The sequence below is a fragment of the Nematolebias whitei genome, chromosome 9, assembly GCF_014905685.2.
Source record: "Nematolebias whitei isolate Nwh7 chromosome 9, NemWhi1, whole genome shotgun sequence".
In the NCBI taxonomy this organism is placed as follows: Eukaryota; Metazoa; Chordata; class Actinopteri; order Cyprinodontiformes; family Rivulidae; genus Nematolebias; species Nematolebias whitei.
Window position 1 is genome coordinate 14,348,077 of NC_056506.1, and position 13,597 is coordinate 14,361,673.

The 13,597-nt window shown below is 39.7% G+C and overlaps 1 protein-coding gene across 1 annotated transcript in view; it reads left to right on the forward strand.

Moving 5' to 3' along the window:
• Nucleotides 1-11,959, forward strand: part of ptbp2b (polypyrimidine tract binding protein 2b) — a 34,287-nt gene extending 22,328 nt beyond the window's left edge. The window contains exons 12-17 of the mRNA XM_037682080.1: nt 1,460-1,493; nt 5,061-5,153; nt 8,797-8,913; nt 10,857-10,956; nt 11,038-11,115; nt 11,240-11,959. Of these exons, the coding sequence (XP_037538008.1) occupies nt 1,460-1,493; nt 5,061-5,153; nt 8,797-8,913; nt 10,857-10,956; nt 11,038-11,115; nt 11,240-11,369 (552 nt within the window). The 3' untranslated portion in view covers nt 11,370-11,959. The remainder of the gene's footprint in view (nt 1-1,459; nt 1,494-5,060; nt 5,154-8,796; nt 8,914-10,856; nt 10,957-11,037; nt 11,116-11,239) is intronic.
• Nucleotides 11,960-13,597: the final 1,638 nt, after the last annotated feature.

Consider the following 13,597-nt stretch of genomic DNA (forward strand, 5'->3'; position numbering starts at 1 on the left):
CTTCTCCCTCGCTGAGTGGCCTTTCAGCTCGTTTCTCTGGATAATGACGCTCGTTTCAGCTTCACCAGAGAAAAAATGGTTATGCGTCTTTTCACACGGCGTATGTAAACATCTGGTTTCAGCTGTATTGTGAAATGAGGGCTGAGTTTGCTCGGCTGAGGTGTGAACTTGCACAGCACTGTTCAGTAGTACACGAGACAGTCCAGGTGTTAGACGGTGGTCGAGCGATGTGGCCGTGTCTCATGTTTGAGTGATGAATCATTTCACATGATCCTCTTCTTTCTGTGCCATCAAGTAAAAACACTAAGATGAAAGATTTTACCATCTATATGTTGCACACATGCGTGTCCTGTTTTTACACTGCTTAAAAAAACCAGCAATCCTGCAAACATGGAGTCCTCAAGAAGACGTGAAGTGTCAGGTTTGTTAGTAGTAGCTGAAGATTAGCAGCAGCAGAATGTTTTCATGTTTGTGCGTCTTTTGGGTGTTGCTGTTTGTCAATGGTCTGTTCTCAGTCAGTCCAGTTTAATTCATCATCACAGGGAACAACATTTATATCACTAGTTTTAGGTCTTTAATAAATGTATTTACTGAGCATTTAACTAAATGTTTGCATTATAAAATAATGCAGAACTTGTAGCATTGAACTGTCATTTTAATTTTGGTTTATATGAATCTTATTATAAATTTTACTTTCTTCTAATCTGAATTTCAAAGCCATTTATTTCTGCTGAAGTTGAACTGTTCATAGTTCCCCATCAGTCCAGTCAGCTGATACCTCCTGCTGTCACTTCGGGGTACTGCTCCTTTTTATTTCAAAGATCATGTTTTATTCTCTGAATTGTTTTGTTACTTCCTGCCATCCCTTCTCCTCACGGTTAAATGCATCCAGCGGAGTGTGTGCTACTGGAATAACTGTGTGACTTGGTATTTTTATTTTGCGTGTGTGCTTTTAGGCTCGACCAGCAATCATTCAGACTCCGTTGATGTTCCACTGATGCTCTGTTTACTGACCTCTGCTTTGGTTTTTGTCCTCCTCTTCTCCTTTCTCCCCTCCCCGCCTCCTATCTTCCCTCTTATGCTCCTTCCATTAAACTTTTTTTTTTCTTTCCACTCGACCCTTTCTTATTCCTACATATTTTTTAATGCAACATTCCTCTCCTAAACTCCCCCCATGTATCTTTACCTCCAATTTATATACTTTTTAAAAAAAATCATTTATTTTCTTTGTTTCTTTTAATTTCTGAATCTGATGTAAATCTGTTTTTTGGCTTTACTGTTTTTAAACCCTGCTCTCCCACACCTCCCCCACTATCTTTGCTTCACCCCTCATCATCATGGAAACCACCATCTCCCCCCTCGTCCAACGTGGGGCGATCTGATCTCTACCTTCGTCTCTCCTCTTCCTCCTCTGCTCCTCCTCTTCCTGTCCTCTGCTCTGCGGTCTCTCTCTCTAAAGATGGTCACGCCTCAAAGTCTCTTTACCCTCTTCGGTATGTTCAACCTCTACTATTCTATCTGTATTCTCTCTGTTAATCCAGTTTTGTTCACTTTCTTCAGTGATGTGGTGGGCACTCTGCTCGTCTATCTGCCTGTTGTTCTAGCTCTTCTCTATTGTACTGTACATTGCAGACTTCAGATTTACTTCTGTCCTTGCATTAAAAGAGCAGTGAGTCTGGATCATCCTTTGGTCAACTTGGTTCTTCATGGATGAGAACAAAGACGCTAAGATCAGTCGTTTGCAAAACTTTAGGCCAACACATACAAACTTCAACTGGTTCGGAATCGGTAATAAATTTTACCTAAATTGTAGATGGATCATATCACCTGCACTAAAATATATTTAATCTTGTCCAACCATCACTAAGCAGTCAGGACGGCTCGTATTATTCCCATTACAATGAAAGTACATCAGGGAAGAGATTATTTTATTTCCACACATTGAGCATGTTTCAGTGTTAGCATGAGCACACGACTCATTAATGTATAAATGATCAGTAAACATGGTAAATAATGGACATATTATCCATAATCTCAGGACCAATGGATGTACAAAACTGAACACCAGATAAATTGTAACACTATAAAAAAAATACATATCAGAGCAGAATGCAATCATTTGCTAATCTCCTAAATCCATATTTAATTTGCATTGGAACATGGTAAACTCGTTTAAACAAGTAAAGTTGTATTTTTTTTAGGAAAATTGTGTATTTTATTTTTATGGAAGCAACACTTCTAAAGTAAAAGGTGTGTGAGTGTGGGGGGGGACAGGGTCATGTTGCGAAGCGTTCCCTCTTCTCCTTTCTCGTCTTATGAACGTCTGAACGGAGGAGAGCAGCTGCTGGAGTGTTTGGAGGGGAATGTGGACCCAGTCCTTTCTTCGTTTTGTTCATGGTGTAACAGATGTTTTGAGCTGGTCAGGGGTGTGAACTTCAAGCAGGCCAGTTCAGCACCTGGACTCTTCTACTATGAAGCCCTGCTCTTGTAAAGGATGGAGTTTAATGTTGAGCATCGTCTTGCTGAAATATGCAAGTTCTAACCTGAAAAGGACTGGATTGGAGCAAATGTTCTTAAACCTGAATATACATTTCCAGATGTGTGAACTAGGGATGCACAATATTATCGGCATGGTATCGGTATCGGCCTATATTAGCGATAAAGTTAAATATCGGACATCGTCCATTCCATCAAAATAACTCATCGATATAAAAGGTGCTGTTTTGTGTATGACAACCCAGTGACAAGGATGTGTGCAGCGCCTGCACAATGTTATGACGTCATGCGCGCCTATGTCATGAATAACTTTGACACTAAACATAATCCAAGATGAAGTGTTGCATCATTTTCACCCCCTTATTGTCATCTGCATCTGGTAGCAGGCCAAACTGACAAAGACCGTGCAGAATGATGTAGTGTTTTAATTCCACAGCAGAGAAAGCGATGTAGTCTCTGTAAGTAGGTCCAGGGGAAAAATATTTGTATCGGTTATCGGCCAAAAATCCAGTATCGTGCATCCCTAGTGTAAACTACTCATAACATTAGCAAGGCAGGCTTAAACTATGCAGGCCAGATGGTCCCAGTACAGAGAATGTGGCACCCATTGTTTAAAAATAATAATAATAATTTTGATTTGTTTGAGAAGAAAACCGTTTTTCATTTTGCCTCAGTCTGTTTTAAACTGATTTTGCCCCAGAGACGATGACTGTTTCTGGAAGGTGTTCACATATGGCTTCTTCTTTGTATGATAGAGCTTTAACCAGCATTGGTGGATGGTGCAGTGGTTTGTGTTTACAGACCAGTTTTGCTGAGTCCATGCAGTGATGTCCAGAACAGAATCAGACCTGTTTTCTAATGCAGCGCTGCTGGAGGTCCTGAACATCACTGGTATCCATTAGACTTTCAGCCTTGTCCTCTGAGCTCAGTTTACGCCCATTTCTTTCACTGGACTGGTCAAATTCTTGTTTATTTGATAAATGATCCTCCAGTTGTTTACTTCACTCACCCTTACAGCTTTTTGTTTCCCCTGTCCCTACTTTTTGAAAATGTGTTGCTGCCATCAAAAATAAATTTAACGTTCTTTCTATATAAAAGTAAAATTTCAAAAGTTAAACATTTGACTTGCTTACTTTGGTCCGTTATGAATACAATATGGGTTTATGAGATTTGCATTGTATTCTGTTTTAATTAACATTTTAAACAATGAGTAAGAACACTGATCACAGCTGTGGAAACATCTGCAGTCCAAGAGCTTGAACATGTGGAGCCACAGCAGAGAGTTTGCAGTCCGTGTAATTTGTAGCACATGAGCTGTGTGAGGTTCATGCCCTGACGGGCCTGAGTGTTTGTGTGGCACAAACATGAACTTATTCAGTGTTCTACAAGTGACCGAGTTGATGTGTGCAGATACAAACATTATGAATAAATGCTGAATATATGCTGTGTGGATTCTGTAAATGTATAGCTTAATCTGAGTTTACATAATCAACAAGGGGCCCAACTCCTCCTGCAGCTGCTTCACTCTAAAAAAACAAACATTTAGGTTTAAATTGTTAAAGGGAGAAAAAGTCTGATAGAATTGTTTTTGCCTCCAATTCCTACACGTGTCCAGTTTCACTACTTTTTGTTTGTCCAAACAGGTCTCACTTGTAAATGAGTCTTCCAGGCTCAATGTGACTTGTCTGTCTAAATAAAGGTTGAATGAAAATAAAATCCCCTGAAACATCTGTTTGTATTGGAGCCACAGTGAGACGACGCAAAACAAGGACATCGTACTAAAAACAGTTTATTTCCAACACTACAATCCAGAAAGGGTTTTGTTGATGTGTTTTTACTGCGGCAGTGTTTTTAAACGTGACCAGGTTATTCAGCGTTTGTGTTCTCATCATATTAAAGGTGAAGTTGACCACAAGAATCCAGTGCTCTCACTCAGACTTATTCTAGCTCCTCTTTCTGTCCTGCCCTCTTCTCTAGTTCTCTATCCAGTTGTTCTAGTTCTAGCACATCTTTGTTTCTTTTTCTAAAACCTTGCAGTTTGGATTTCCTGCCTCCCAGTCATCTAAACTGGAATTTTAGTAAATATATTCTCTAAGTCCAAAACAATCCTTACAAATAACATAAAGAAACCGAGTTGTTTTATTTCTTTCATTTTCTGCTTTACATGTGTCTATATGCAGCATGTTGTCAGATTAGTGTGTCTGGTTCAGTAGAAGTGTTTTATTTCCTGCACTGTTACATTTTATTCACCTAATCAAACTGAATCCTGCACTTTTGTCAGACATTAACCTGCCAGTCACTTTGTGTCAGAGCTAAAGCTCAGCTGCAGTTTCACAATAAATGACTCAGTTATACAAAAAGCCTTTGAGATGATAGAAGTCAAATGGGAAGAGTCCATCTTTTCTTTCATTGGTCTTTCTAGCACTAACTTTATTCCTTTCATCCTTCACACCTCTTCTTTTTTATCTTCGTCGGCTCCATCTCTCCTGCTCTGTCTCTTCTACTCCTCCACCCTGCTCTCTCTGTCTGTCTCTCTCTTTCTGTCTGTCTCTTTCTCCCTGCAGGAGTGTACGGTGATGTCCAGAGGGTGAAGATCCTCTACAACAAAAAAGACAGTGCTTTGATCCAACTGTCTGACGGCAACCAGGCTCAGCTCGGTGAGTCCAATTATCACTTTAATTATTAACATGACAAGTAATTATTCAGTTCATGCCTAGAGTCAATGTTTGATATCTATCTATCTGTCTATCTATATATATCATTCATTACACGCAGACTGATATATTTCAAATGTTTATTTCTTTTAATGTTGATTATAACCAACAACTAATGAAAACTCCAAATTCAGTATCTCGGAAAATTAGAATATTGTGAAAAAGTTCAATATTGAAGACAATTGGTGCCACACTCTAATCATCTAATTAACTCAAAACGCCTGCAAAGGCCTTTAAATGGTCTGTCTTGTTCTGTAGGTTACACAATCATGGGTCAGACTGCTGACTTGACAGTTGTCCAAAAGACGACCATTGACACCTTGCACGAGGACTGCAAGACACAAAAGGTCATTGCTAAAGAGGCTGGCTGTTCACAGAGCTCTGTGTCCAAGCACATTAATAGAGAGGTGAAGGGAAGGAAACAATGTGGTAGAAAAAAGTATACAAGCAACAAAGATAACTGCACCCTGGAGAGGATTGTGAAACAAAACCCATTCCAAAATGTGGGGGAGATTCACAAAGAGTGGACTGCAGCTGGAGCCAGTGCTTCAAGAACCACCACGTACAGAAGTATGCAAGACAAGGGTTTCAGCTGTTGCATTCCTTGTGTCAAGCCACTTTGAACAAGAGACAGTGTCAGAATCATCTCGCCTGGGACTGCTGCTGAGAGGTCCAAAGTTATGTTCTCTGATGAAAGTAAATGTTGCATTTCCTTTGAAAATCAAGTTCCCAGAGTCTGGAGGAAGAGAGGAGAGGTACAGAATCCATGTTGCTTGAGGTCAAGTGTCAAGTTTCCACAGTCGGTGATGGTTTGGGGTGTCATGCCATCTGCTGGTGTTGATCCTCTTTGTTTTCTGAGATCCAAGGTCAACACAGCCGTCTACCAGGAAGTTTTAGAGACTTCATGCTTCCTGCTGCTGACCAACTTTATGGAGATGCAGTTTCATTTTCCAACAGGCTGTGGTAGCTCGGTGTCTGTGGTTGCGTCAGGAAGGGCATCCGGTGTAAAAATAACTGCCAAGTCTTGGTGCGACTTAATTCGCTGTGGCGACCCCTAACGCAGGGAGCAGCTGAAAGAAGAAGAAAAAAAAACTTTGAATGGAATTACTGAAATAAAACTTTCATGATATTCTAATTTTATGACCAGCACCTGTACATATACACACACACTTTTTTTTTTGGCTCAGCATAGACTTGCTTATGTTTTTGTGGGGTGACTTTACATCTTTAAGGCAAATATCGTTCTTCTTTCGGCTGCTCCCTTCTTCAGGGATCACCACAGCGAACTAACTCGCACGAAGACTTGGCAATTGTTTTTACGTTTGATGCCCTTCCAAACGCAACCACAGACCACTGAGCTAAAACAGCCCTCTGTGTGGCGCAGAAAGCTGCCATCTAGGGCACTCGGGGGAGTAGATGGTGTGGGTTAAGGGCCTTGCTCAATGGCCCATGGTAGGGCAATGAGGGTGGAGGCAGGTGTGGGTGCTTCACCTTTCCCACCCACATTTTGACGTATCTGTCTGGGGAGTTGAATCGGTGCCCTTCCGATCACAGGCTTGCCTTCTCTAACCTCTGCGCCACCACACCCCTGCAGATAGAATTAAACATGTATATTTAGTTCCTGTTCATCAGAACAAAAGTGCATGTGTTTTTCCTCACCTCTGCTGATCAGCTGCAGCCCCACTGTTTACATGAAACATTTTGCTAGAGGCTTTGTACTAACACTTATGTTTTACCTCTACGTTAGATTTATTGTTCTGGATAAAGTTTTACACGGTAATAGGCTTTACTAAACATTAGCTTGCTAACTTGAGAGGAACATAGCTAATGAATGACAAGCGAGTTAAAGGATTGAAGAATTCATTGTTGATTTATTTTTTTATTTTACAGATCAGTTAAAATAATCTTACCATGCTCTGTTCAGTGAAGTACACTGCACAGTATTGCTTCCTGCTTTGGCTGTGCTGAAAGTGAAAGTGAACTGCCATGACTTGAAAGTAGTTTTCATACGCCCTCTGCTGGATACATTGTACCATTACAGCTTGTTCTCTGCATTTTGGTGCGAACATTAGAAGTGTTTATACACTCTCCCCCCCCCCCCCCCCCAAAAAAAAAAATAAATAAATAAATAAAGTCACCACCTGGATTTAATTAAGCAAATTTGTACGAGCCTCCTAATGGATAATTACTGCACGGATGATTATCTTTCAGCTGCCAACAAGTTATTTAACTCCAACTGGTGCAATGAGTTGCATCTCGTTTCTTAAACCACCATGTTGTAAGACACATCGCGTGGTCGTGGAAAAGATGTCAGTGTGTTTGAAGAGGGTCAAATCATTGGCATCAAGCAGAGAAAACATCTAAGGAGATTGAAGAAACTACTGGGGGGAGTGGTGGCGCAGAGGTTAGAGAGGTGGGCCTGTGATCCGAAGATCGCCGGTTCACGCTCCGGCCCCGACAACATCAAAATTGTGGGTGGGGTAGGTGAAACACCCACACTTGCCCCCACCCTCATTCGCCCCACCCTGGGCCCATGAGCAAGGCCCTTAACCCCCACCATGTGCTCCCTAAAACAGGTCTCTCTTGAAAATGAGTTCTCGTGGCTCAACGAGACTAACCTGGATAAATAAAGGCTAAATGAAAAAAAAAAAAAAAGAAACTACTAAAACTGGGTTAAGAACTGTCCAACACATTATTACAAACTGGAAGGATAGTGGGGACCCATCGTCTTCGAGGAAGAAATGTGACTGGAAAAAAATCCTGAATGATCGTGATCGGTGATCATTTAAACGTTTGGTGAAATCAAGTAGAAGAAAAACAACAGTAGCACTCAGAATCTCAGAAAGACGCATTGGTCAGAATCTGACATCATCAATGAAAGATCTTGGTGAAAAATTAATGCAACACTGGATGGAAATAGATCTTTTGACATTGTAGAAGTTTATTGAAACAATACCACAGTGAATGCATGATGTAATCAAAGACAAAGAAGGTCCAATGAAATATTAGTGTGTGACTACTGTTTTGGCCAGGCAGTGTATCTGTGCATAATGGGACAATTATCACCAATACCAACAGGTCCCCAAACGTCTTTATCAGCCTATAATATCGGCCCTACTGATATATTGGTCGGGCTCTAGTTCGTTCCACCTATGTAACTTTTTTTATATTATAATACTCATTGTGTAAAAAGCCTTAAACATTTTATGAAACAAATATGTACACCTAATCTGGATTTACAAGTCTCTACTTAAATAGTGTAGCTGCTATAAAAAAAACTTTAAATCACCTTTATTTATTGTTTCTGTAAATATACCATTTCGTTTTTCTTTAACCCATACATATAAAAACATAGTATTTTTAGCTTTATCGTTTTAGCTTCTAATGTAATTTTTTGTCACTAAAAAGGTTAGTCCAGCCTTTCTTTGTACTGCTAATTTTTAATCTAACGTTGTTTTAAAAAGTACTTTAACATGTATTCCTCACTCGGTACATTTGTATCAGCCGATAATGATGATGTCTGTAGATAAAGTAAAATTATCAGCCTCAGGTTTGTTTCTTTACTTTCTGCTCTTTTTACCTGCAGCCATGAGTCACCTGAACGGCCAGAAGGTGTTTGGCAAAGTGATGAGAGTGACTCTGTCCAAACATCAAACTGTGGCTTTGCCAAGAGAAGGGCTGGATGATCAACTGCTAACCAAAGGTGAGCGCTCACCTGAAACCTGTTGCTTTCTTTTCAAGCCTATTTTAGAACTAAATTCCCGTCACGTGGATATGAAACGTTCACAAGCGAAGTCCAAGATGGAAATGGGAAATTAATTCTGGAATTATTTTTTAGCCTGAGTCAGTGTGCATGCCCCTTTTTTTAAAAGGCAAAAAATACTTTGTTTTGCAGCTTATTTTTAACTAAAAGATGTCAAAACATACTCTGAAGAGAAAATATAGCGACAAACAGAATACTTTTTTCAATTTATTTCAGTTCAGTTTATTTATGTAGCACCAAGTCACAACAGAAGTCGTCTCAGGGACTGAACAGAAACATTAATATATAAAATAATAATTTCTCATTATTTACCTGAGGAGCTTTGAGTTTAACTCCATCACAGAACGCTCATCTTGAACAAGCATGAAGGCGACAGTGGAAAGAAACAACTCCTTCATGAGGAAGAAACCTCTAGCAGAACCAGGATCAGGACAAACATAATCCTGATCTTTTGTATTATTTTTAAACTTGTAAAAGTAGATGTTTGTAGCTGCTTAATGAATGTTTTTGAGTCTTTGGTCAAAAACATTTTGAGCAACAGGAGAATAACACATTTTAAAAGCTGCAATCCATCAGTCGGTTTTATTTACCCCTTTTTTCTTCTTTCTTTTGAGTTGTGGAGAGCTGGTGCTCATCTCCATGAGTCTGTGTGAGAGGTGGGGTACACCTGGACAGGTCTCCAGTCCATCACAGGGACACATAGAGACAATGAGACAAACAACCATTCACTCACCTAGGGACAATTTAGAGTTACCAGTCAGTCTAACATGCATGCTTTTGGTCTGTGGGAGGAAACTGGAGTACCATACTCAAAACTCCACATTTAAAGGCCGGGAGGAGAACCTGTGACCTCTCCTGCTGAAAGACGACCACTTTGACCATTGTCCCACTGTGCAGCCCACTTCTCGTGTCAATATCTTCAATGAAATTTTCTCACAGTTCAGTTCAGTAGACTGTGCGCTCGGTTCTGTTGATGTGGTGGGGCACCCCACTGGTATAACGGTAGGAGAAACACTGACTCTGCATCGATCACTGATTTATGGTCAAGTCTGAGCACGGAGCCAGTCACCCGAGTCTGACTGGGAACGAACAGAGACTGGGAACTGTGCAGCTCAAACCTTGAGACCAGCTGCTTCCTGAGGATCAGGAAATTGGCTGCTGGTTCTGATCAGCAGTCCTTTCAGGCAGCGTTTCATTTGTTTTCAGCATTTGTCACAAGTTTTGGAAGTTCTAGCTCATTTAAAGACAACATATATTTTGTTGTTACATTTATGCTCAACAGATCTTAAGCTTCATTTTATTTCATCTTTTTTTGGAACTGCACCTGCACTTTAGTTTTTGTGGTGGATTTTCTTCTATATTTTGTGCAAACTTTTTCAATCTAAATAACAGACGGATCTTTTTATTGTTTTATTTTTATACTTTGAGACTGAATATGTTACTATTTAAAGTAATTGCAGTAAAATTAACCCTTGATGTTTTTTTGTTGTTGTTGTTTTTATATAATACTGCAAAGCAACAAGTTAATTTTGTCAAATGAATAACTGATTTTTTTTTTTTTAACATCATAAACTTTGTTGTTATCGTCAGAATGCTCTGAAATATCACAATATTATGTTTGAACCATATCACCCGCCCCTATTTGAGACTCTGAGATTTAAGACTTTGGCAACAAAATGCACTTTGTTACTTCTGTACATTTATTTTGGTGATTTGTTCAAATCACCGGCATCGTTTCAGTGACCTCATATTGTCGGACTCAACAGCCTGTGCACAGTAACGAGTCACGCAGAAATACTACAGTCAGCCCACACATGGGGTTTATTCAGATTTTATTTTTTAAAGAAAACTTTTCTTTTTAACTTTTTGTTTTTGTTGGACAGATTTCTCTGGCTCTCCACTCCACCGCTTCAAGAAACCAGGATCCAAAAACTTTCAGAACATCTTTCCTCCTTCTGCAACACTTCACCTCTCCAACATCCGGTAGTTTGACGTGAACTCCACCCGTTTAGTCTGATGCACATTCTGATCAAGGCAGTGACGGTTTGATCTTTGATTTGTCAGGGATGGAGTTGGAGAGGACGACCTCCGTCTTCTGTTCTCCAACAGCGGAGGAACCGTCAAGGCCTTCAAGTTTTTCCAGTAAGGAACACTTTTATAAGACATTTTACAAATTACACCCACGTCCAAGATAACCTGCACAAGAAGAAACAAATGAGCTGTTTTTGTTGTTGTTTGGTCTGTTTTCATCCGTTTCTCTCACCAGGGACCGTAAGATGGCGTTGATCCAGATGACGTCAGTGGAGGAGGCGATCCAGGCTCTGATGGACCTTCACAACTACGACATGGGAGGAAATCATCATCTTAAAGTTTCCTTTTCCAAGTCCACTATCTAACCCTCGCAGCTCCTGCTCATGAAATCTTTGTCAAAACAACAACAACAACAAAACTACCATCTCTTGAACATTTCTGTGAATAGTCTTCAGTTGAAGTATTTTTTAAAATGCTAAATCCACTAATGTCCTTTTTGAATGAATAAAAGTGGTCGGCTTCGTAAAAGCGTTTGAGCTTTGACCTTTGACCTTTATGTTTTGAAAAGCGTCTCGGCAGCAGCTCCACGGCGGCGTCGCAGCAGCCCAGACTTGTACTTTAAATTTGTTCCACTGCTTTGTGCAAACGTTGGTTTCTGATATCGTGTCGCTCCTCAGATCAGCCGCTCGCTTCTCGCTGGATCTTTCTTGAGGTTTGTTATTTTTCTACATCGTGATGCTTCGTGAACAAACGAGACGTTATTTTGTGCTCCAAGCAAAAAGTTCAGTCACCTTTTATTTGATTTTTTCACCTCTTAAGATTTTTAGATGTTCGGTGACGTGTAAAGAAGTCCAGTGGCATGCAAAGGTTTGGGCGCTAATTTGATAAGAAAAAGAGAAATGATTGAACAGGTTGTTTGTGTTTTCTTATTTTAATCTCCATTTTTATAACATTGCTGCATAATTTTAGATAATTAAATAGCCTCTTTGTGTTTTATCACTCGCTGCTGAAAACAAAAAGGACTGATGTTTTTTGGTGATGTCTCTGTGTGTTTGTTTGTTAACAAAATATCTCATGAACCACTGGGCAGATTTGAGTGAAAATCTGAGAAACTAATGGCTTAATTCACATCTAGAACTGATTAACTTTTGGAGTCGATTCAAATCAACGCGACATCAGCCAGGTGTTGCTGTATGGTCTGATTTCACATAGTGTTTACAAGTTTAATCAAAATGACTTTGTCCTTATTGTGAAGGTGATAAAAGTTTAAACTTGTAAACCATCACCCCAACAGAACTTGAATCAGACTCAAATTCAGTGGGATTCCCACACGTTCCATGCGTTTATTGATACAAAACTAGCCACATAATCAATTCCTGATTAAAAAATGTCACCTTCACACCTTTGACAGTTCAGATCTACAGGTGGACAAACCTCTTAGCGTTCCAAATTAACATTTAAATTTTAATGTTGCTGCACCTCAAAGTCCAAAAGGTGACATTTGTTCAGGTCTTCAGTACCCTAGAAGTCTGCATCGTTCAAATCTACCCATAATTCTCAGTGTTGTAGTTTTAAAACTACCAAACAACCCCCTGCAGACGTTCCAGTGGCTGTCCAATCAGTTTAAGCTGTTTTTTTTTTTTTTTTAATTGACAGTTTCTCCTGCTTCACATCATTTTATTCATGTCTGCCAAACTGTGTTAAAATCGTTGTGTGGAGTTTTTGTTTGGAAGTTTGGTCTCCCAGAATCCTCCTTGGCACCATGAGGAATGTATCTCCTTCCCATTTAACTGAACATTGAAGAACCTTGGACAAACCTTTTTTATAAAGAAGAGATCCTGTTCAATCTTGTTTGATTTCTTTGTAAAACAGCTGTGGGGGCACAAACAAACAGGATGCATGCTGAACCTGTCTAAACGAGAAGCAAACATGTGATTCTGGTCTTGGTCTCTGGTTTTGAGGGGACCTGTTGGGACCACATGTGCCTTTGGTTTATCATTTGATTTCACCGTTTATACTTTTTTTACACCGAACATGGTGTTGGTCATGTTTGTTGACCTCGTGGTCTGAAAACTTGATTTAAACTAAAGAAGCTCATATTCCCTTTCTTCTGTATGAACGTATTAATCAAACGGACACAACTGGGTCAGTGTTCAATCTGTTTAATTTCTTTTTCTATCATTTTGTCTCAAATAGAACTTTATTCATGAGTTTATTTTCTGTTAAAGGTTTGTCATATTTTTTATTAGTTCTGTGAAAAGAAAAAAACATTTTGGACTAGCACAAATTAAACTCGTTTTTTCTACCAACAAGTCAAAGTAAAAGTGTGTTTTTGTGTTTGGATCGTTTCAAGCCTTTCTCTTCTGTATCACACCTAAAATAAACTTCTTACCCTGATCAGCTCTGCTCTCGCTCTTTTCTCCTCACGCTTCTTCTGTTTGCTGTTCTGTTCTCTCAATGGTTCACACTTAAACGGAGAACATTGCTTAGTTCAGTGGTTCCCAACCCGGGTCCCTGAGGAACACCATCCTGCATGTTTTAGTTTGTCTGCTCCAACACCTGATTTGAATGATATTGTGATTAACAGGCTTCT